The sequence below is a fragment of the Chelon labrosus genome (genome assembly GCF_963514085.1).
Source record: "Chelon labrosus genome assembly, chromosome: 11".
Taxonomy (NCBI): Eukaryota; Metazoa; Chordata; class Actinopteri; order Mugiliformes; family Mugilidae; genus Chelon; species Chelon labrosus.
Window position 1 is genome coordinate 16,791,907 of NC_140344.1, and position 25,299 is coordinate 16,817,205.

Here is a 25,299-nt window from a genome sequence, read left to right on the forward strand (position 1 = left end):
ATTAGCTTAGTGCCCCAACTTGAGACACTGCCCAGTCAGGATCTGGCCCCAATTTTTAATATTACCTTTTCTTTACATAGCAGTTATTTTTATCTCTATTTCTTTGTCACATAGTCTGGATAGCAAAGCTTGAACATCGAACTGATGCAACAAAAATATAGGGGCAATGTCACATTTACAACTTGTAATGTGTGTTACTTGTACGTCCTGAATGCTCCTGGAAGTTCAGCCATACGCAGCATGTCAACAGACTCCAAAGCTTCCTCTGCAAGATCCTCCAGCGCCTCCACTCCCCTGTGCTGTTGCCAAGGCAGCAGCGTATCCCAAACACTCTCAGCTGCAGAATCGCGGGACAGGAAAATGAAAGCATTTGGACTAGCTTCTTTAATGCTGAGTAATCTGCATTTACAGTTCCGAGATTGTTCAGTGTTACATTGTGCTGACTGCTCAGAGTAGCACGTCCTTACTGTGGTGCTCCTGAAGCATTTCCGTATAAAGCAAGTGCGTCACCACATCATACTTCACTTCCACCAACTGGAGGATGTCTGATAAGGACAGGCGGCCCCATGCCTGACCTCTAATCCTTAGCCTTTGGCCCTGCCAGGGAGAGGGCAACATGCTGCTCACACCCTCTGATGCCAATCTGAGAACACAAACACATCGAAAACGGAAATCAGAATTTTCACATCAGCTATTTTGGCATATCGTAGGCTTACTGTAACTAATACAACTATCTGTGTACACCTGTATCCTGCTTTGACATGTCAAATAGCTGCTTTGAAAGTGGCCTACTTCAATGTATGAAGTGTGCTTTGTAACATAATGCTGATATCTAAGGATAATATATTCAAATCATGGACCATTAAGGAAGCAATGCTTTTTAAAGCTCTGCTTCAGTGATACATTGTAACTTCAGCAATAAATATAGTTTTTCAAAGTAAATAGTTCATTATTTATTCTATATTTAATTAACTAGCAAATGCAACTAACATAACAATGTATTATTGCCCAAATCAGTCCACTTACTTTAAATGGGTGCAGAAGCCTCCATTTAAAGTAAATGCGCTCTGTTCCCATAAAAGAAAGTATAAAGGCGAAATGCATGCAGCAGTGTAATATTGCAAGTTTATAGCTATACATTAGTAGCATCAAATATGCATACACCATTATTCATCTTCTGTAACTGCTTTTTACAATTTACATGCAAACTCCACACAGAAAGGCCCCAGTTGGCAGATGGATTCGAACCCAGTGCTAACCACCGCACCACTATGCCGCCCTATGCATAAACTAGTATGTACAAAAAGGAACATTCAAGTTAAGTCCTTGCACCTATGGACTGATTAACTTCTCACCTCAAATAAAACATGCTCACCTAGCCCAGCAATGCCTGGCTGCTTTCTTGAGCCTCTTCACTCTCCCATAGAGCTCTGTTTTTCTCTCTGGTTTCCTCATCTGTTTATAGAAAGTAAAAGTGGTCAAATTATTGTGAACAGAGCTAGTGCATCAGTGCAGGAAGAAAGTACATACCTGGACGTCATTCACACTGTCCATTTCAGCTGTGCATGGCTGTATGCGTGCTGGATCGGAGTTGTGAGCCTTTTTTAAACAAGTGGGGCCTGTGCTTTGTTGCTGGCAATCCGTCATCTGATAAAGATTTCCAACATTTAACAGCTGGCGGTCCCAATACAGCTAAGGACAGAACCATTTACTCTTAGTTATATGAATAATTATTTTGGTTGTCGGTGTTCTCAGATGCTATGATATCATTTTAATATTTTTAATCGTACCATTTCCTGCTGTTCCCGCTCCCTTTCCATTTCTATGAGGACATCCAAAACATTTTCACCAACACAGGACCAGCTGCTGTCACCTCCCGCGATCTGTAACACACCCGGCTCCATAATGTTATTCAGTTATAATAAATGTAAATTTTTACAATGTTTACTAACTGTGTCTGCAATGTTACCTTCATCATTGCTGCATGTACTTCTCTGCTGTTGGAGGGAACATGACACACTTTGTCGTAGAGTAGGCTCACATCTTTAGTGGAAAATTCTTCTCCAACCGACATGCCCAGGGACTGGTAAAGACCGGCAACGCAATCCTGAAGTGGAGCATTAGGGCATTCATTTTAGGTCACACATGCGTACAGAAAAAAATAATTGCAGCTCGCTCACAACATCAAAACATCCTACCTGCTCCATGTTTTCACCAGTGAGTGGGTTATCAATTATACAAGACATTACTATGGTTACAGCAGTCCTCTGGATCAGCTTACCGAGCAACAAAAGTGACAGTGTGTCTGTCAGAGGGAGGCAAAGGAGAGTGAGATGTGACACATTACGCCTGTGTGAAATGTGTCCTGTGACTTTGGAAAGTGTAGAGAAAGTTGGTGAACCCTAGCAACACAACTTGCATAGTACACCGATCAGGCATAACATTATGACCACCTTCCTAATATTGTGTAGGTCGCCCTTGTGCCTACAAAACAGTTGTGACTCATCAGTGAATGGACATGGGCCTCCTGAGGGTGTCCCGTGGTGTCTGGAAACAAAATGTTGTTAGTAATAATCTTTATTTGTATTGCACTTTTCAAATCAACATCACAAAGTGCTTCACAAAACATTTAAGTTTTTGATGTTGCATAGGCAGATGTCTAATGAATTCAGGGTTCCCATGTCTGATCTGTTAAAAGGCAGATAGATCTGGGTATTGTCTGCATAAAAGTGGAAGGATACACCATGCCTGCGAGTGATGTCTCCGAAAGGAAGCATGTACAAAAAAAATGAAAAGTGGTCCTAAAACCGACCCCTGAGGAACACCATATTTCACATTACACACAGATGTTTTAAAATTATTCACAGTAACGCAAAACCTTCTGTCTAATAAATAAGAGGAGAACCAGTCAAGGGTTGTTCCTGATATTCCCGCCCAGTACCTCAACCTGTTTAGAAGAATGCCATGATCTATCGTATCAAAGGCCGCACTCAGGTCTAGGAGTACCAGGACTGAGCTCATACCGTTGTCAGCTGCCATTAAAAGGTAATTTTTTAACTAAAACCAGGCTGAAAACTTTAGTGGGAGCATTAATGGGGGTCTTTTGGTCCTGTGGGTTGAGGGGAGGGGCCTCTGAGGATCAGACTTGTTTCAGTGCATCCCACAGATACTTGGATCAGTTTGGGATTAGGTCATGTCATGCCTGTCTTATGTTATTTTCAAAGTCTGTAATGTCCTACTGATTCCAGTTTCCATGTATTAGCCTTTATGAGGAGTATACAAATGTATCCAAGAGCACCCTTAATTAAGTTTATAAGCAGCTGTTGACTGTGAAGATTATCTACGAATGAAGGGTTATTTTAAAGGAACTTCTAAAGTTATTTCTAGCACTCGCTAGAAATAATCTCACTTTAACACTTTTAATAAATGGCAGTGTGACAATGCTCGTCTCTTGATGAGTAACTAATGCTTTTATTGTCTTTGACAGAAAGAAAACAGAACACCACAAATATTAGTAAATATTTTATTTGTAAAAGTAAAAAAGAGTACCTGAGATTATGTGGCTTAATGTTTGTACAGTCAGAGATTGCACAGATATGTATCATGCACAGTAAACGTAGTAAATACTACTGTTAAAATAATGTAAAGGCCATGTACAGTATTAAGTTAATGTGTTAAAAAAAAGTACCATTAAACATGTAGAATTAAAATCACAAACCATGTGTAGTATAAATATTCAGTGCTGGATATAAAAATTTCATTAAAAAAACACACACTCACACAAAAAAACAACAGTACTTTGTTTCAGTCAGGTCCATGGAGGTTCATCTGGATATTTATCAATATTCAAATTTTGGTATACAGTAACAGAAGCCTGATGTAGAGTTGGCAGTGCATGAATATGAAAACAAGTCTCCTTGTAAGTGATCAGTTTAAGAATCATGAAGGATTGCCATGAATGATCTTGGGGCACTTTTCTGGCTGAATGCAGTAGTTGTTGTGCAGAACCAGACCGGCAGGACACTGGCAGCCTGGGACGCAGGGCTTGAAGCAATGACTCTCTATCACACCGAGTGGTACGTCCACGTTAAAGCAGGTTACAGGACAGGGAGGGCCACACTCGTCAAACACAAAGCCCCTCTCCACTGGACAACCCACAGCTGTGGAAGACAGGAGCAAAGGAAACACAACGAGAATACTTAGAGCACTGCGACTTCAACTTATGTTGACCTTTAGAGAGTCACAGCAGGAGTTAGCAGGCAAAACAATAGGATCGCATTTACAAGTGAGGACTGGATTTTCAGTTCTGTTTGAGATTGAACTATTACTCATTACTTGCTTGTAGCACTTTAAAACCTCACTGAGCAGATGGTCTTTTTGAACCAGAGGGTTCATTTTTGAACCAGAATGAGTCAAAGAAGATATATAAAAAATAATCTTTATAACAGTAAAGTTTACAGCTATTCCTCACAGATATAACTTGGATACCTCTTATCGTTTTTATTGAAACATAAATTAAAGTTATTATATATTTTTAACTAAAAATAACAATGATCAAGGTTAGACGTGGGCGAAAAAACTGCCTCTTTAATATATAGTTCCCAACACTATATCTGCCTCTCCTCTTCAAGACCATTAAGTTACATGTTTTACTCACCACACAGAGATGCGCTCCTCCACTGCAGGACGACTCCAGCTTCCCTGCACTGGCTGGCGTAGGCCTCCAGGGTGTCGCACAGGCACTCATCAGTATTGGCCCCACAAGCGCAGAGGTCGTACACACAAGCTCCGTACCACGGCTCAGGAGGCACCACGCGATGGCAGGGCTTAAAGGCGTCAGACTTCAGGACCTTACAGCGGGCGTTGGCTGCCTTCTTGGCCTGGTAGCCCGTGTCCTTGCATGGGTCAACATCTTCACCAGGGCGACAGGATGAGACGGAATGGCTGCTGTTTTTTACCTTAAACGACAGTTATTTTGTTGGCGTAAATACAAACAGCTTGTTTTTGTATGATAATTTATGTGTTTTATTCTGTCTCTCAATCACTTCTTATTTTACCCTCCAGCTGTTGCCAAAGTCGGCCTCTGACAGGCTGAGTCTCCCATTGCGCATTCTGAGATCATCCTGGTAGTAGTTGTTGAAGTTTCCACAGATACCACAGGTGTGGCCCTTATAGGAGCCTGGCACACTCACTTCCAGGTGTGAGCGAGGACTCCACAGCACCTGGAGGTGAGCGTATGGATGGACAGTATAGGTGTGTTAAAAAAATATTCAAACTGTGAGAACTTAAAGAGACGCAAAAAGAACACTGTACCTTCAACCCGATGTTTGTGTTGAGTAAGATAGTGTTGGTTTGTCGTTCTATGTAGATGTATGGTTCTCTGAGAAACGGCAAAGTCACGATTTCATCATTCACCTGAGGAGTACAAAAACGTCTGAGTGAACGCACAGCACAAGAAATGGCGGTATAAATCCATTTGCAGTACTCTTACACACAAACCTTCACAACCCAGTCCTGGAGTAGCTGCACCTCTACGTCTTCTAAAAACACAGTGACCTCTTTTGTCCACGACACTCCTTTACGTCCACGATCATCATTCGTGGCATGTATGCTGAACAAACAAAGAGGAGTCTCTGAGATTGATTCATACACTTATAAAGTTTAATTTAAAAATGGTTTATTTGTTAAAAAAATAGCAGTAAAGGACTTTAAACACAAATGCAAATTTCTCACGTAAGATAACATTTGTACCGGTTTCATTCTGGACCTCCAATCTAGATTTGAACAATTTCTTCTGTTTCTACATAAAAACGGTTCAGAGCCTGAGATTTTTTATTTTTTATTTTTTTGTTCAGAGTCTGAAGCATGAACCATACTGGCATACTCAGTGGACATTTCTTATTTAAAGAGAAAAACAATGGAAAACTTTTTGCATACAGTTTGTCTTGCTCATTGTCATTCTCAAAGTCTTTGTGATGTCCATAACTGGCTCAGATAACTCAGAGGGATGAAAGTATGAGTTATGAGATCTTAAAAATAGTTCTGCAACAAACCGGAGGGCTGAAAGGTGCAAGGTAAAGGACCCCAATCAAATTCAACGACTATTAAACTGAAGTTACTATAACTTAAGTTCAGGAACTAGACTATGCCCCATGTCATTCTATTCCCCATGCTTACCTATAAAAGTGTGTCCTAACTCATTCTCTTTCTCTCTGTTCGTCTCAGTTCTCAACCGCCACCTCATCCCTCTCTTTTTTTCCTCTTCCATCTTTCATTTCAGGAACCAGGGGACAAGCATCCAAAGCTTCCTGAGATGTGTCCCCACCCTGAGTTTCACTCCCTGGGTTCCTCTAACATCATCAGTCTACACATTCCTTCCCCTTTTCATCCCACCCCCTCAACCCCTTTTCATCCATCCCTTTGACCCTTTTCATCCCTTTTCATCCCATCCCCTCGACCCTTTTGATCCTATCCCCTTGAGCCCCTTTCATCCTATTTCATCCCATCCTTTCGACCCCTTTTTATCCCATACTATTCCACCCCTTCTCATCCCTCCATCCGTTTGTCTCAAGACCTGTCCACCCATAGACTTATTTGCATCCACTAAGGTATGGTCTTTGTTAGTGAAATGGACCTTATAGCCTCAAAGGGGAACATTTGAGCAGCTGTATCCAAGAGGATTTTTTTTCTCTTGTTGGGTTGTTTAATTTTAAGGATTTTAGGGGGCAGGAAAGGGTGATCTGAATATATTCTCTCAATATTTCAAAAGTTCAAAACAACAATTAGAAAAATTAGTTGAAAAAAATATATCTCCTGTGTAACCATCGTGACAGTCTCACCTGAAGTCTCCCCCTTCACAGTCCTGCGCCAGGACGTACGTGCAAGTTCCCTGGAAGTGCAACATGCGGCCGTCGAAAGTCCGGTAATGAGGGTCGCCAAAGGCAATGCATGTAGCTGGGCGAGGAATGCAGTGAGGACAACACAGACCTGGGATGACTGCTGGCATCTCATCCTGATGGCAAACACGCACACAAGGGCTGTGTTACACTAGCTGTGTAACCACAACGAACCCAAGAGACTCATTGGACGCTAAATAAATGTCTGCACTGTCAAAACTGCCCAGAGGAACCAGCTAGAGCGTAAACACTGATGAGAAATGTCAGATTCTCGGCAAACTGAACAGTGAGGCATTATGGGAAGATTTCAGTCAATGATGAAACACTGAAAAGTGTGCGTGTGTGTGTGTTATACTGACTGTTGCACAGGTGAGGGGAGGGCAACGTTCACTGTGACAGTGTACGTCTCCAGACACACAGGTACAGCTGGTGCACTCATCTACCTCCCACTGTTCATTGCAGTGATACTCCGTCCCCTGGTACAAACACGACACCCCCGAGTCTACAACACACAACCAGTCAGACACGACGTTCAGCTCAACACTACAGATGGAGGCTCAGTTTATTTGCTGAATGTGATACCTTGACATTCATAGCAGCATTTCCCAGGACTCCTCTCTTGTTTTTGACCTTCTGGACAAACTGCAGTTGGACACTCCTCAATGCTGCACTCGATGTTGCCCAACTGAGAGAGGGTGCATGCAGAAAAAACAGATTACCTCAGAAGCAGATGAATGGAACTGATACAAAATCGACAATTGAGTTTAAGAAATCTATTTTCTAATATTAGGTTTTATTACCACTTGTAATTTATGGGTTTCCTTCCTATTTGTACACATTGAAAAGGTCAGTCGTTGTTTTATTTCATGCAGCCTCTAAGACATTTTCTGCGCTTTGGTCTCTACCAGGCTGCTACCGTACTGAAATAGGTGAGGTCATGTACAGTATCAGTTTCTCTTCTGCCCTTAATACTGTTTCATTTCTTTCCCACTCACATTACAGGTGCATGTGACGCAATCATCGTCGCTGTCTGTCCAGCTGGTGCCGTTGGTCACTCGTTTGTTCTGACCCTCGATCACACATTCTGCAAGAACCGCCGTCGTTAGTTTACGTTTTGATGGCAGTAAACTAGATCTTTAATGCAGCTGCATTAGTGTCATATTATGTGTTGATGTTTCATTTCTGATATTAGATCTCACCATCGCACGCAGGGCAGCACGAGTCTTGTGGGATGAACTGTTCATTAGGAGGGCAGGTGAGTGGTTGGCAGTTTTGGTGTAAGCAGGTCCATGTAAGGTCCTGTGTTGGAGATACAGACATGGTATTATTGCAAAGAGTGGATCACTCAGTGGCAATAGCAATAAGATCTGTAGATGGTGAAACAGCTTCATTCAAAATACGGTAAAACAAACGTTTTAGGTTTTAGAAGCAGAAAATTGCATAAATAGTATGTAAGCGCTACACAAATTTAATTAAATATACTAGAAAATGGGTTCTTTGTTTGTTATACTGTAAAAAAGACATTCTAAAATGCTCCTATAAGCTGTACCTGAAATGTGATCATTTAATATTCTTAACAACATCCCTGATATGTCTGTAAAATTAAAAACTCTTCGTTGCTCTTTTACCTTGCACTGGCAGGTGAAACAGGGGTCGTCTGTTGCCAACACCTCGTTGCCGATCAGCGCAGAGGTACAATTGCTGAGAGGCTCTACACACACAGACGCACACACAGAAACATGTTACAAAGCTTAGAGACCGTGTGGAGATAACAAACAGTGTAAGAGAAGTTCAATACTGACGTGCACAGACGGGACAGCAGGAGTCTGGTTCAGAAAACAGGATGTTGTTTTTAGGACAGTCAACCAGACTGGGACACTGCTTTCTGTAACACTTCAGATGTTGTTCTCCATCCGGCATCACCTGAGTAACACACAGCTTGGATTATAACTACTGCCAGTACAACTTCTATGCTCTCAGGGATGACACGTTAAATAAAAGTTATGGTAATAATACGATATAATAATATGATAATAGTCTAGTAATGACTAATTAATGCAGCAGTTCCCTTTCCTTGAAGGCAATTTTCTCCTATAGGAGACAATACAATAATTACAATGTTAATTTAAGCAAGTTTTTTACATTAAATTAAAAAGCACAACAATAACATAATAATGTATGTTGTGTCGTACCTCACAGGTGCAGATCTGACAGGGGTCGTTGGCTGGATGGAAACTGTCTCCTGGGCCGTACACTCTGCCCTCAAACTCGCAGTCTGCTCAAAATAAACATTCAAGATTATTACACCAAAAGGAAAGGGTGTAAAAACACACAACTAATATGAGACTTGTAGATTTATAATCTTCCAGTTGAGTGAAATAGCAACTACAACAAAGGTTATGTGAAGCTGCTTACCAGCACACACTGGGCAGCACTCCCCGGGCACGGTGATGAAGTTAACACACGGAGATAGACAGCGCACTTCAGAGCATGTGGTCACTCCGTCCACACACATGCAGGTCATACAGGGAGTGGAGTCTGCGAACCAGCTGCTTCCCTCTGTATGTTCCTCTCCTCCATACATACAACCTGAGAAAGAAAATACAATCATTAACAAACTAGATCCTCCTTGTGATTATTACTTTCTATGGTATATTTACCTCTACAGCGAGGACAGCAGGCCCTGCCATCCGTCACCTGATGCATGCAGGACAGCTCGGGACACTGAGGAGATGCACATCGCACCTCACCTGCCTGCAGGTTTGAGACAGATAAGGGGACAAATATGGAAACAATGAAGCGATTTAGAGACAAGGTTTACAAAGTCAGACCTGGCAGGTGCAGGTGGAGCAGTGGTTTGTCCATGTCTGTCCATCACTGAACTCCCGTCCATCCAGCGTGCACACTGAGAGCAGAGACAAATAAGAGACAGAAATAAGATTTTTCTGTTAGACAGTGTACAAATATTATGAATACTGTACCCTATATCCATTTGTGAGTTAAGTATTTGGGTACCTGTGCATTCAGGGCAGCACTGTCCTGGCTTGGCGACGGGTCTAGCGCAGGGTGTTGGTGGACAGACGAGGGGGAAGCAGGTAACTGTGCCTCTAACACAGGTGCAGCGCTGGCAGGGGTTGGACGAGGGAGTGAAGGTGTGACGGTGAGAGTGCACGACACCCTCATAGAGGCAGGAGTCACAGGCAGGGCAGCAGGTGTCTGACAGGACCGGGTGCGAGCACTGGACTGGACAAGGTCTCCTCTGACAGTTCACCACCTCATTCTGATCAGTGTTAGGGACGAGGAAAGGAAAGAGATTGAGGTATTTATTTGATTAGTAGAAATATGTACTAGATCTTTTCTTACAGTAAGAGTTGTCAAACTGACCAGACAGGTGCAGGAGGAGCAGGGATCAGAGGGGGACGTGAAGGTGGAGCCGGACTGATACTCTCTGCCCTGATGAAAACAAATTCCCGTGCAGACTGGGCAGCACTCTCCTGGAGGGGTCACGGGACGCCTACATGTAATGCTTGGGCAAGAGACACGTGCACACACGACACCGCCATTCTGTGCACACACAAAAACACAAATACGTGAGTTTAAAATAAACCTTAACAGGCTCGGGGCTGGGATTAAAGGAATACTTCATAAACTTGCTCTTCTTAAAAGCTCATACAAATATTCACCTTGTATACTTTACTGTCACTTTATTAGAAAGTGCCACCACATGCATGCTGCACATATATAAGGTAAACCACATATAGAATATAACCACTAAAGTGTGTATTACAGAGCAGGCATGACTTTTTTTGTGATAACTGCTGGGGTGCAAATGTAAATATTCGTGTGACAGTACCAGGCAGGAGCAGAGCTGACAGCGGTCCGTAGGGTGTGGAAACCGCTCCCCATTGAAACAGTTTCGTCCGTAGAAGTCGCACCCGTCACACACTCCGCACGAGCAGCCGTCCTGAGCTGGGTGTTGGCACGACACATCGGGGCATCTTCTCTGCACACACACCACCTCACCTCTCTGTGGAAAAAATTAAAAAAAGCTGTGAAGGTGTGCAGCGAGTCAGTGGCCTAACTAATGCATTCACACCACTCACTGAGCATGTGCATTCCTGGCACCCTTGCTGTCTTCCTGGTAGGGTCTGTCCGTCAACATAAGTCACACCTTGGTACTGACAGCCTACACACACACACACAGAGGAAACATCAGTTACTTATTTATTCAACATAACACAAACTGTGATCGGTTTTAAGGTGGCTACCATCACAGACAGGGCAGCCGCATGGGTCGGTGACCGGATGAGGACAGGGGGCTGCTGGACACCGCTTCTTAGTACATCGAACTGAGCCGCTCTGACAATAGAGAAATGAGCATGTTGTCTAAAGAAATGAACCAGCGTGGATATCTGTGTGTGTGTTGGTGCTACCTGGCAGACACATTCAGAGCAGGGGTTTCCTGGGTCAGGGATGGACTGGCCATTGAGGAGAACTGCACTGTTATAGGAACAACCTGCCAAATTAAAAAGACATTTGACAACGATGAGAGTAAAGTTTAAAAATAAGAATTTGGGTTATGTAAGATTTCAACCAAACATACGTTCACATTCCCCACAACACTGTCCGGGTGGTTCGTAGGGATGGCTGCAGCCTCCATAGCATTGCATCACGGCACAGGTGACCTCCCCTCCGGAACAGTGACACACACTACAGGGGTCTTTGTCGTCACTGAACTCAGTGACGTCAGGATATTCTTTACCCTGAAACGTGCAGCCTGCAAGAGGACAATATTGAGAAATAAAAACATTGAGGTCAGTGAAGGTAAAGGTGTTCGGTTTCACCACTCACCATCACAGGACAGGCAGCACTGTCTCTGGACCGGGTGGTTACAGTTGGACGGTGGACAGCGTTTCCTCTCACACTTGACGGAGCCCTCACGACAAACACACTCAGCACAGGGGTCTGATGCGTCCTCCCATGTCTCGCCGTTAACTCGCTCTCGGCCCTCATACAAGCAGCCTGCAAGAGAGATACGGAATGAGCATCTGCATCAAATGTCTTTGTCTTTAAGTCGCAGCACCAGGATACACATGTATGTGTATTTGTACCTTCGCAGCTCCGACAGCACTCTTGTGAGATGGGGTGAGAACAAGAAGCGAAGGGGCAGGGCTTGTGCTGACACTGAACCGTCCCGTCGAAGCAGACGCACAATCGACAGTTATCATTTGGCTGGTAGAAACGCTCTGTGTGCCTGTAGACCCTTTGTTCATACACGCAGTCTGATGGAGGAGCTGAAGAAACATTAAACATTCACAAAAAAATAAAAAACGTGATCATAAAGGTGTACTTTGTCAAACACTGTCAATGAAATAATGAGGTCTCCCATTTGACCTAAGGAAAACTGTAAAGGACTACTAACATTCGGATGATTTTCAGTTTCTGGAGCAAGAAGAATAATTATTTTGTATCATTTAATTGTGGACTTTTTTATTTGATCTACGCTGAGCACTCTTTTTCTTGCACTTCCTCACCAGGACACTGGGGGCAGCATTCTCCCGGCAGCACATTAGGGTTGGAGCACGCCAGCGGTGGACACCTCTTCATCAAACACTGGACATTGCCATTCTACAACAATCACGATGCAGACATAAATTAAAACCTTCTTCAAGACAGTCACATGTAGATAACACACAGAGTTAGGTGTGATTAATCTTACCAGGCAGGTGCATGTCCTGCATCTGTCAGTAGGATGGGGAAACTCCTGTCCATTGAGATACTCTTTCCCAGCATAGCTGCAGCCTAATTTACAGGATGATTATGTCATTAAAAAGTCATTGTTTGTTAAATTTCGTTATATTTCGTAACATTTTCTCACCATTGCAGTTGTTCTGACAGCATGTCCCAGACACAGGCGCATTACAGCGAGGGTGAGGGCACTGAGCTTGGCGGCAGTCAACCCTTCCGTTCACACATGTGCACTCCTCACACGCACTCACAGGATTGGGAAAAGCCTCTCCGTGCACAAACACGCGGTTCTCATAGGAGCAGTCTGGCAACGATGGGAAACACACGGGTTAATCTAACCTCACTGAGAGCGGACCATGATAAAGTCCAGATCAGTGGACTACGGGAACAGCAATCTGAGTCGGGGTACCTGGACATTTAGGGCAGCACTCTCCAGCAGGGGTGAAGGAGTTGGAGCAGTTGAGCGGTGGACAAGGTCGCCTCTCGCACGCCACCGTGCCATACTGAGGAGGGGGTGAAGATGTGTCAGCAGGTGTCAGGGTGGAAAGTGTCGTGTAGTGTGTTCGCAGACACGCTCACCAGACACGTGCAGACGTGGCAGGGCTGATCGGGGGTCGTAAAACTCTGGCCGTTGCTGTAGATGCGATGGTTATAAGTGCAGCTTTCACAAACCGCGCAACAGGAGCCTATGGAAAGGAAAGAGACAGTCAGGTTCTCCTTCTGAATACAAACACAGCTCGCCATCACTCACTAACACACAGTCGTACCAGTAATCTTAGTGGGGTGCTGGCAGTTGGTGGAGGGACAGCGTGTTTGTGTACATACGGTCTCTCCATTCACACAGGTGCAGCTGGAACAGGGACCATCGGGTTGCCACCTGGAGCCGTCTTCATATTCCACACCCTCCAATACGCACACTAAAATGAGAAAGAAGGTTTTCATACAGTGTGTCCACAGATGAAGTGGAGCTGAATGCGTCTCTGTGCGTGTGCAATTACCTTTGCAGACTGGACAACAACGATGTGGGTCAGTAACGGGGTTGCTGCACTGGACAGGAGGGCACTTCTCCTCATGGCAAATTACATTCCCACCCTAAAACAAAACCAGAACATCATGTACATCTTATATATAGTCTGTTTGGATGGCTCTGAAAGTGTGCTTTGATCCAGAAACAAACATTTAGACAGCTTTGAAACCTGAAACAAATGCAACATCGATGCAGAATATATGCACCTTGTGTTTGACAAGGTTCGGTATTTTCTTTTTGAGTGTGCAGCACAGACTTGCCTTACACCTGCACTGCAGGCAGGGTCCATTCCCAGCAGGGGTGAACACTTTTCCATCGGCGTACACCCTCCTGTCATACTCACATTCTGCGGAAATATACACAAAATGCTTGATTGTTAGTTGAACAGTACAAAATCAAAATGGAAGACAACACGCAATGAGTGAAATAAAGACAAAGGGATTTTGACACCGACCATTGCACGTGGGACAACACTCTCCTTTGCGTCTCACTGGATGACTGCAGTGCAGCGCGGGACATGAGGCATCCACACGCTCACAAGACACTTCACCCGCCTTATGGATAGATACAAAAAAGGGATTTATGTGACAACCGTTGTCTTAAATCTATGAAATATATTTTCTTGAATAAAGCCACAGACCAATTTTCACACTCTTTTTTCTTAAATCTGATCACATTTGCTCGGTTTACGGTTCTGACAGTAGGTTTTCTTGACACATTTCCAACCAATCTTAAAATCTTAAGTCTGGTCACATAAACATCACATAACTAGATACATTTTGACTCACAGAGCAGCGGCACTGGAGGCAGGGGTCTCTCCTGGATGTGAACTTCTGTCCATGCGCATACACTTCAGACTCATATTCACACTGCTCACATCTACAGGTCAAGTCAAACAATCAGATTTGAATGGGATGCAGTAATGCATGGTTTGAAAGTGATACGGATGGGGTTAGGCAGGCTTGTTACCGTGGGCAACACTCTCCAGCATGACGTACGGGGTTGCGACAAGACAAGGCAGGACAGGGAAGGGGTGAACAGTCCACATCTCCATTCTGGGGGAGAAAAAAACACCAATGTACTTAAGATGATAATCTATTAATTTATATACATAAAAAAAAAATGTTTTCCGATAACTGATAGACATACCACACATGTACACTTTTGACAGCGGTCTCCAGAAGGGATCGAAGCTCCATTAGGTAAGTCATGTCCATTTACACCGCAGCCTACAAGACATACACACATTTACACTCTGTGTCGTTTCAGTCTGATGAACACACACACACGCGCATCGCCAAAGAAAAATCAAAGAAGCCCACCCTGACAGACCGGACAGCAGGTATTGGGTGGAGGAGCGGCAGGATTTTTACAAGGCGTGTTACATCGCTCCCTCTCACAGCGAACGTTACCCTCCTATCAGTGGAGAGGACCGTATCATTAGAGATGAAAGTGAGAGACTAGATGGAAAGTGTGGCGCGGAAGGTTGTATCGAACCCACCAAGCAGTAGCAGACGTCACAAGGACTCTCCGCGGATCTCCAGTTTTGTCCGTGCTCGTACCGGACGCCAGAGTGGGTGCAACCTGCAAACACATAATTCAGATTACTTTACTGTCAGTGCAAAACTGCAAAGAGATGAACACCAGTAATCTCTTTTGGTAGGAATTAACTTGGACACTTCACTTAGACTTCTTTGAGACACCAGTCACAGTCTCACCATAAGGATTTGAAAAAGGTTTTCCAATCACAGTTTTATGTGAGTCACAAAACATGGGTCTGATTACATGAGATTACGACAACACACAAGTTTTAAAGTAAAAATCAGTCAGTCTGTACAATATTAGAATGAGTAATTCCAGTTTAGGTCACTAGATGTACTCCTATACACATTTAGTGCCATGCTGCCTAAACAGTGTCGCCCGTGCAAGAAAATCAGTTCACAGGCTCCACTGATATTGAAGTCTCTAAATATGGTTAAAGTTTTGTTTTCTGTGCATTCTTGTTCATCAGCGTCCTTACCTCTGCATCGCTGGCAGCATTCTCCAGGTACAGACTCCGTCAGTGTGCAGTCGAGGGGAGGGCACGGCAGGGGAGTACAATCCCTACCACCGCCCTAGAATAGAAGACACTTATTCAGAGTGGGAAAAAAAAGCATGTCTGCTTGCATCTTATTACATCAAATACTCACCTTACATGTACAAGTCCGGCAGCCATCTTCAGCACTGTAGGACACCGTCTGAACTGTACCGTCTGGCTCACACCCTGAAGATGAGGCACAATTTTTAGTGCATACACATTTTTGAGCTAATGAGGTTACAACAGCATGTGCAGGTTTTAACTATACCGATATGCAAGGAAGAGAAGAATGTGGAAATATTGCCGGTCTTGCCCTTTCCCCTCTCTGTTTGTCTCAACAAAGTTTTCTTCACCGTTACCTCTAAGCCACCGGGGAGCATCTGGCTCTGCTCTCCGTGATCAGTATGGTTCTGATGTAATATACACATGCTGGCTTTCACACACATTTTATGGTCTGTAACCGTAACCAGAAGTGTTTGCAGACTTCCAGACGTTAAAGACTACCCAAGGCAAGCTGTGCAAGTCTATTAACGTTGACAGAGATTTACTGAAGGAGAGACGGGATGAAGAAGAAGACGTGACAGAACAACAGTTGTCTCTATAAAAGTAATCAGATTATATCCTTAACAACTTCCCGCATTTGGTGGCTGACTACATTATCATGTATAAACATGTTGCCAGTATACTATTATCCATTGGAGGCCAAATTTTTTGCATCAAAACCATCTACAGAGCTCATCAGATATTATTTTTGCTTAGCTTGGACATTTCAGAGGATAATTACTTTAATGACAACTCCCCAAAGGACAGAGACAATATGTTTGCGGTGGGGGAATGCAATAATCACAGAGAGAGAGAGAGGCTAGTGAGGCTGCCTACTGTGTCAGCAGCCAACAGGCATTTCCTCTAGCAAGCCAAGCATGCACGAGATCAAAGTGGGAGTCCGTACGAGTGTGCATCAGCTGGGTGCCATCGGAGTCTTCTGGCTTACATGCAGAAGCAATTAAGGGGAAAGATGGATGAAATGGCAGAGTCAGTGTCAAAGGAGGAGGAACAGTCAAAGGGGTGAGAGGGGGCTGCGGTCGGGTTTGGGCGCATATGTATTACATTCGTGGAAAAAAACAGAGCACAAAGTTTATATCATTTAACCGAGGCTGGGTTTGAACTTGTGATGCAAGAGACGAAGAATCCTTAATGAGGCCACATCAACTACAGTCCCATACATGTTCCATTAGAACAATGACAGGCGGTTTTACCAAGTTCGAATGCACCAATTATCATATGATATGGTCGTTTAGAATAATGAACTATGTTTTAATGAAAATTTACTTCAGATAATGTCTTTGGACACCCGGTGGAAGTGCAATCACATAACAACGACAACTTATCCAGTAATAAAATGTATGTGATGAAGGCATTATAGCTGCCTATAAAGTCCAAAGAAGCAGTATCATGCATTTGTACTCACTTTCCTAGCAACATAAGAGACAGATGTTCACTCTTTTTTTTTTTTCTCTGTCATAATCTTCTTGAAAGAGAGACAAACGGCGCAGGGCCACGTCATAATTTGTTATTTCCACTACAAGTGACACCGTTTAGGCTACTCAAAAATAATATGCTGAATCATTAATTCAAAAAATATTTATTAAAAGAACGTTAAAGTCTTCTTAATGACTTTTAGTGGTTTCTAGCTTTGTAAAATTTGGGGTTTCTTTGTTGTCCGGTCTTATCGAGCCACTGATGGATGCTCCTGTATGAGAATTATTCAGTAGTGAGTAAAGGCTTAGCACCACATAGAGAGGAGATAAACTATGTAAGTCGTTGGTTCAACCTTTTCTCACGTTCCTAAACGTCCTTACTTATTTTCTTCTGGAAGTCAAGCATTTACCAGTCGTGACTTACCACACTGTTTATAGCAGCTGCATCACATCAATCTATAAAACAGGAAGCACAATTGTGCATATGGCACAACCCCAATGGGTAACCATGGTAACAGGTGACAGGTGAGTGAGATGGGGTGGCATAGTTGAACCCACAGCGGTTAAAAGCAAATACATCAAATCCATCCCTATTAATAAAGTCCAGGTTGAAATAATGCCTTAGTGTCAACACAGCCCTGTCAGTCTGAACTTTGACCCCACTGCCACTGCTCTCAGTCACAGACCTGTTGTGGTGTATGCTGTGCTTGTCAAAGCTGCACTTCTCATATTTCTGATATCCTTTAGTGCGTGTTTGGAAAGATGTTTGAAAAAGGTGCACTGGCACATATGATGCAGACTGCAGCTCTCCAATCATCTAGGGCAGTGACCAAGTCAAAGTGATCTATCCGTGTATATATATAGTCGTATTAGTTGTCATATTAATTGTTGCTACAGTGTTAAATCCATCTTTGTTTTTATTTTTATCAAGAAAAATTGGTGCGCTGTCTCTTTAAGAAAGACGGTAGTCTTGAGTTGTTGTTAAAGTTGAAGTGCGTGACTGTGGATGTGTGCTGCTGAACTGAGGGCATGTAAAGTAAAAATAAATAAAGATGAACGTTTGTCTTGCTCTTTGTTTTGGAATTGCAACAGATAAATGTTTTAGACTAACATCTAAAAACATGTTTCAATGGCACGCGATCTACCCGCACTGCCGTCGCGATCTACCGGTCGATCGCGATCGATGTAATGATCACCCCTGATCTAGGGTAACATCAAAGTCCTCATCTTGACAAGCCTCCGACTAGCAGGGTCAAAGATAGTGTGTCTCTTCGATGCAAGCTGATGTTTCTCGTGCAACAGTTCCCGCAGCTTGTCCGTGGGGTTTGCAGAGACTTGGAAGCCAGACACGTCGGCCCCGTATAGAAAGTAAAATTAATAAAAACAGATAATGTATGAATCTAGCCTGGTCCACTACTCCAGACTGACTCAAAAGTACCTATCTCTGCTGTCCGGCCCCTTGGTATTGGCGGGACAGGAGCAGTGAAACCCAGCAGGGTCAGGGGTCAAGTCAAATCATGTCCAAATCAACCATTTTGACAAAGGTTAGACAGACAAAGAACTGGGAGAGGGTGTAAGTGTGTGATAAAGGGAAAGATGGAAACAACATAAATGAAACAAGATGGAGAAAGACATATTTGACAGATAGAGAGTCACCTTCAGTTCTGCTGTCAGCTTGACATACGACCTTTCCAGATGTGCACGAACACACGTTGTGAGGGTCAGTCTGCCAGCGCTGACCCTCCTCCACTTCACGTCCCTCCCACACACATCGCTGCCTCACGCACTCGCATCCCTCCAGGTATTTCACACGAGACTGCAGGTCTACATTCTGTTTAGAAACCAAAAAAACATCCAGATATGTCGTGATGTGTTTCATCGTGTCAGGTTTCATGGAAAGTCACATCTCATAAGCGTAACCATTACCTGCGCTTTGACCATGTCCAGCATATTTGCCAGCTCCTCCAGCCTCTTCTCCAGTTTCTTCAGGCTGTCATCTCTCTGAGCAGCAGGCCTTACTCCCGGAGGCCCAAGCACAGAACCTTTCTCTCTCTGTTGATCACTCTGGATGTCCTGGGCATGCTTGCTGGTTCGGACCTGTGGTCTGTGCTTTGTTCGAAGTTTGCTGGGTAAAGGATCCTGACGGAAGAGTTGTCCGGTGCCCGTCTGGATATCCGAACTACGTGTATGTGTGTACTGAGATGGAGGCAGAGAATCTAGAAGGGGAAACAGGCAGTTGGTGGGAGATAATCGGGGGGGGGGGGGGATCTCTGAATCACTTGAGAAGGAATAAAGGACCAACTTTGGAGTTCAACCAAATATCTTGGCAAATCCTTTCAAAACCAAGACTTGAACTGAGGAACTGTTTGGGGGGAATTTCTGCCTGTGAATGTCCAACACAATCACGGTGGTCCCACTAATGAGTTTTTAATCACTGTTAGAACAGTCGAACAGATCTGCTAAATACAGTTTTTGTCAGTGATTTACACGGTTACACAGCTGTTAATCATTGAAAGTGAGTTTTGTCTTGCAGCACAACAGTACTCAGAATGTAATAAATTATTAGGGTCATCAATGGGGAGAAAGAATGAAGCAAAGGGAAACAAAAAGGGGGGGGACACTGCACTCTCTTGCAGCCCAAACAGCACGTTAACATGTATCCCCGCACATGCAAGGACAAGCATTCATATCTAGACTATCGAGAAGAAAACAGATACTTGGTCAAAACTCTCCAGTTCACAATATTCACATACGTTTCTTTCCATTTGAACAGTTTTAACGAAGATCTGCTTTTACCTGTAACGTTGTCACAGCTCCATGGACGACTTAAATAAGGCCTCAGTGAAATTTCCGCTGTCTTCAAATATCCCTGCATTAAAAAAAAAACAAAAAAAAAAACATGCACAACAGAGACAGAAAATGTGAAATGTAAACGTATATTGTGTACAACAGGGAAATGCATTTTGAGTATATTGTGTTTTATTTCCTTTGTTGTTGTGTTTTTGATATTGAAACCATATTGTGGTTGTGGTTATAACAAGTGGCTTTAATTACTTCCTAAAGTGTTCTCAATAGGAAGCAGACACGCGACTATAAAAAAAAACTATATTGTAAACAGTAAATCAAGATGTAAATGTGTTGTATTCTTTCTGAGGGTGAATATATGCAAATCTGCAGTTCGTGCAGGACTCACACTAAATTTACTGTCTTTCTTTCCTGGTGTGCTGGCAAGAGTGATGTCAACATCCTGAGGCAGGATCAGGTTGATTCTGTTCTCGCCCTCTAAAGGTAAAACAGCCGCTTCCTCGCAGTCCACAAAAAATACCAGTCGGTCAGGTTCCAGGCTCACAGCCAGCTGTACCCATCCCTCCCTGGAGAAAGGGTTTCTCCCGGGAAAGTGGAAGCTGGCGAGGCCCCGAGCCCTTCCTCCAGACTGGTAGTCCAAGTGCAGAGTGTTACTGACGGTAGAGGAGATGATTTGGAGAATGGGCGACGACCCAGAGGAGAGAGAGAAAACAGTGGCACTGGATCCCGATGCCTGTTGTCCAACCAAATGCACACCTATGCCACCCCGAAGCTTGGAGTGCAGGAGGTGGGAATACTCGCGAGGGAGCGTCAGGTAGGGTGCTCTGGGACGTATTTTATATATCCCAGAGCTGGAACTGCTCTGCAGCCTGGTTACACCACTCGACATGTTGAGGGCTGCCAGAAGGTCAACCGCTGGGAAAGAGACAAGACAGAGACACATGACATCCATGCACATATATCACAATCAGCTTGAGGTCAGAAGGATGACACAGCGGTTTCTGGGTTAAGATGACTGTGAAGACTGTGTGGGAGGAATCAGAATAAAGCCTTTCATCAGTTGGACACACATGGTTGCCTCACTGACCTCAAACCAACAGGCCAGCATGATACTGTCGGTATCACAACTAATACAGCATGCCACACTCTGAATCTGGACAGTTCATTTCTACTAAAAGCTAAAAATGAAAGTTATAAGAAAAGTTTGTGTTGGTTTATGTTATATTTATGGTGCAAAGTAGTTTAAAAAAAAGACAGATCTGAAATAAGAAGTATTTCGCGAGATAGAAAATTTCTGAACCAAATAATTAGTGACTACTGAGATCCAAACACTCTCCTGTAATCTTACCATTCTCCTGATTTGGGCTCGATTGTCCGTGCGCACACAAGACCCAGAGCAAATGTATCTCCAGCAGCACGGCCGTCTTCAGCTTGGCGCTCTCCATTCTCCAGAAGCAAAGAGTGCACAGCAAAGTCCCGACACCTTAAGCGAAAAGCATGTTATCAGTCGTCCTTTCAACACGATCTGGAGCCATGTACCCGAGATCTCAAGATTCCGCTGATCTTCCGCGAGCAGACTTCTCCAAAGAGCGCGCAACGGGAAACATGAAACATCTGGATGCGGACAGGGCGTCACTTCTCTCTAGAGTCGCGCACTTAGATCCCCCCCCCCCCCCCCCCCCCCCCCCCCCCGGGGCCAGAGCTGCGCTGCACTTTCACTCCCTGGTCACAAAGGCGGATAGTTGTGAGGGTCTGGTGATTCATTCTAAAAACAGCTGCTTTCTGATGAGAGAGTGAGAGAAAAGGGGAGAAAAGATATGCAAGCATTATAAAAAGTTCAGGTGTGCAGTGCGTGTGAGGTCACCAGGTCCTGTCTCAGCCTCGTTCAGTTTCCAGTCCCCAATGAATACCTCTAAGTGAAGCCTTTTTCTTCTCTCTTTTCCCCCTGTCTTGGGAAGGGGGAAAAAAAATAAAAAATCTCCACCCAGTACTCTCCAGTGGTGTTGATTCCCAAAGACCCCCGTTTTGGTAATCAGCTAAACCTGGTCTGGAGACTGGAGGGGAGCCATGTTGGAGCAGCCAAAAATATGTGTGTGCATGTTGAGAGAGTGCATGTGTGTGTAGAGACAGAGGGAGAGAGGGGCAGACAGGGTGGGGGTAAACACAAGTAGTCATGTTTCACTGGTTTGGAAACAGTCCCAGGGTGCATCCCACTGTGTTCTAACCCCCCTCACCACCACCACCTCTGTCTCCAGGACTCTTGGCTTCTCCCTCATATTGTTGTCCTTCCCATCTCTGCTGTGTTTATTATTACAGAGCCTCTCTCTGAGTGAGCTCTCACAGCCACTGGCCTCCGAGGCTCACAGCACAAAAAGGCAGACACATGCCCCTATGGTTTGATGAGGTATTTTTTTGTGGGATAATAGGACACCCAGGTGTTTGTTAATGGATGCAGCAGACTGAAGGCTCCCTCATCACACTGGAGCCGGATTGTTGTCAGCACAACACAATATCTGTCAAAGGAGATCTAAGCTACACACTAAAATCTGATCTTCCCACCCACCACATACCGACCTAAACCTCATCCATGACTCGAGACATTTAGTCTGTAATAATCCAAATTAAAAGTTTCCCCCACTGGTTTTGCTCTCTTTGCTTTGGTGGTCTTTTTAACATACACCCAGTCCCTCTGGATGGCACGGCACTTCCACCCTGAGAGGCTTGATTAAAGACTTGATGACGGCAGAACTTTTCCCCAAGCGATTCAGTTAACAATCACGACTAACTTCAGGACCGTAAACTAACTAACGCACTGAAAAATCCTCCAGGAGGAACAAAACGTTGCACTCAGACCCTCTGGCTTTTTCCTCATGTGCGGAAATAGATTAGTGTCACGCACAGCCAGTCTAGCAACTCATAGCAACAGAATGAATGTCTTTCTCCTGGGGAGTCAGCTGTCTACAGGAGGATTTCCGATGTTTTTTTAATGACTGCCATTTCATGTAACACCACTGTGAAAAAAAATAAAAATGCGGAAAAACAGATGTTGGGATGATGTAGCTGTAATGGCCAACTGTTATCATGGAGCATCTTTTTAATCGCATCTCTGCTGACATCCAGTGGTCAGGTCAAATCACAGCAAGTGATGAACACATTTCTTTTTCCAGATTGTGCAAGTCTGGATGTGAGGTTAATCACATACCTGTAGTTTACTATCACAGAATGACAGAAGGTGATATTTAATATTCACTTGATGTGGGAAATAGTTGTTCCACGCACACATTACACATAGTTCAAAATTCCCCACTTTTTCCCCGAGGCAAGCTTTGGTCCCTGTCTGACAATAGAAACCTCAAACAAGCCTGCGCTAACCAAAACACTTCACATGGAGCCAGACGACAGGCTTTTATCAGAGGAACCCTAAAGATACCTGCGGACGTACTCCTCCACTTTTGTCTGCGCCTTTTGTGCGTGCGTGCGCGCCCCGAGCAAGCTGGGACAAGTGTGTAAAAGGATGTGGGTTAATCTTCAGAAGACGAACAGCCGACGTTTGATAGCTAATCCCTTGTCAGGCCCCATTAGTTGTCACACATTGCTAATTGAATAAATCCAATGGGCGCAAGCGGAGTGGCCAAAGTACATGCTCAGACCGGTTGGACAACTTCTAGTACCCTGAAATATATTTACAGTTTTTTCCAATTGCTTACAAGCGTTTGTCCAATCAGTTGTCACATTTTCAAAACTCTAAACACAATTAGCACGGCATCGGTCTTTTGTGGCCATACCATTCACACATTTCACGTCGTTTCCACACAATATGCAGTCAGTGAACACATTTCCACAATGCTTACATTTTCTTAACAGACCAGCTGTACCTCCCAACAAAATTATGGATTGTTTTTGTATTATTTACGAATGTTAACACACAACATCCCACAATAGCAAAAACAATATTCCAAACCTTACAGTATAAAAACTTCTGCTTCTGCAATGATATCAGTTCAAAAACAATATATCTCATCTGATAATAGGCTACAGTTTTTTTCAATTGGAGGCCAACCAGGCCCCTCATCAATTCATATACATAGATGAGGCAGGATTCAATCTGGCCAAAAGGCGTCGACGTGGACGAAATGTAATTGGAAAAAAGGCCACAGTTGATGTGCCAGGACAGAGAGGGGCAAACATTACCATGTGTGCAGCAATTGCAATGCAGCATTACTCCTTCACAGATGTCAGGTTGGCCCTACAATACCGAGCGCCTCCTTGCCTTTCTCAATGATCTCCACCAGTGCCTGGTTCCAGAGCAGGATCAGGAGGGTGAAAACATGAGGACCTTTGTAATCACCTGGGACAATGTGGCTTTCCATCATTCGCAAGCAATAACGACATGGTTTGAAGTCCACCCAAGACTGGTACGTCTCTTCCTTCCACCCTATTCACCTTTCCTCAACCCCATAGAGGAGTTCTTTTCTGCATGGAGGTGGAAGGTTTATGACCATCAGCCACATGACCAGATGTCCCTCCTTGAAGCCATGGATGCTGGCTGCAGGGACATCACAGATGATGATTGCCAAGGGTGGATCCCACATACCAAGCGGTTTTATCCCAGGTGCATCGCTTTGGATAATATCAGATGCGATGTTGATGAAAACATGTGGCCTAACCCTGAAGATCGCAGAGATTAGATACAGTAATTTTGTTCTTTTTCTAGTCTATGCAGTTTTTGTAATGTCAACAATAGCCAGTATTTTGAAACCTGGTGTACTTTGATTTACTGCATGTACCTTGTGAAATGAAAACAAGTCTTATTCTTTGACAGCATAATTTCATTTTGAGTCATATTTCCAGTGTTTTGGTGTAAAGTTAGTGTGTGCAGAGAAAGATGCGTTCGATTTTGAAATGAAGAGTTAGTATATGTTTAACAAAATGTGTTTTTGAGAACAAAATTATCCATTTGGCCAATTGTGTTTTGTAGGCGTGAGTCTGTGTTAAGAGTTTAGAGAAAATATCTGAAGTATGGGTAAGCGCTTGTTAGCGATTGAAAAAACTGTAAAGTGTGACACTTGCTGCCAAGGCCTCACTCACTCACTCACTCAGTTATGCTCTGCAGCAGAAACTTCAGCCAACTGCTCTGATTGTTGAATTCACACAAGAAAATGCCAGTGAAGGTCAAGTGTCTTTGCGCTAGACAAATCTCCCAAACGCACTTGTGACCTCGCTCTCTGACCTCGCGGCCGTCTCTAATCTCATTGGAGTTTTTTTTAT

At 43.9% G+C, this 25,299-nt stretch overlaps 1 protein-coding gene across 1 annotated transcript; it reads right to left on the reverse strand.

The window, feature by feature from the left end:
* Window positions 1–3,515: 3,515 nt before the first annotated feature.
* kcp (kielin cysteine rich BMP regulator) lies at window positions 3,516–21,589 on the reverse strand. Its single transcript, XM_084554913.1, has 46 exons — window positions 21,380–21,589; window positions 20,420–20,946; window positions 20,023–20,095; window positions 19,153–19,442; window positions 18,883–19,057; window positions 15,861–15,934; window positions 15,692–15,785; window positions 15,173–15,255; window positions 14,994–15,087; window positions 14,821–14,900; window positions 14,641–14,726; window positions 14,460–14,550; window positions 14,126–14,225; window positions 13,932–14,017; window positions 13,643–13,736; window positions 13,412–13,561; window positions 13,224–13,330; window positions 13,054–13,147; window positions 12,775–12,948; window positions 12,616–12,698; window positions 12,431–12,524; window positions 12,008–12,190; window positions 11,748–11,918; window positions 11,500–11,673; window positions 11,330–11,412; window positions 11,165–11,255; window positions 11,000–11,082; window positions 10,750–10,923; window positions 10,281–10,460; window positions 9,912–10,176; window positions 9,728–9,801; window positions 9,557–9,650; window positions 9,312–9,485; window positions 9,089–9,171; window positions 8,699–8,819; window positions 8,525–8,607; window positions 8,096–8,195; window positions 7,892–7,980; window positions 7,479–7,581; window positions 7,256–7,398; window positions 6,840–7,012; window positions 5,500–5,611; window positions 5,314–5,415; window positions 5,058–5,222; window positions 4,658–4,958; window positions 3,516–4,160 (listed from the first exon to the last, which is right to left on the reverse strand). Exons 1-46 carry the CDS (start codon window positions 21,474–21,476, stop codon window positions 3,940–3,942), a joined length of 6,288 nt encoding a protein of 2,095 aa, XP_084411039.1. The 5' UTR covers window positions 21,477–21,589; the 3' UTR covers window positions 3,516–3,939.
* Window positions 21,590–25,299: the final 3,710 nt, after the last annotated feature.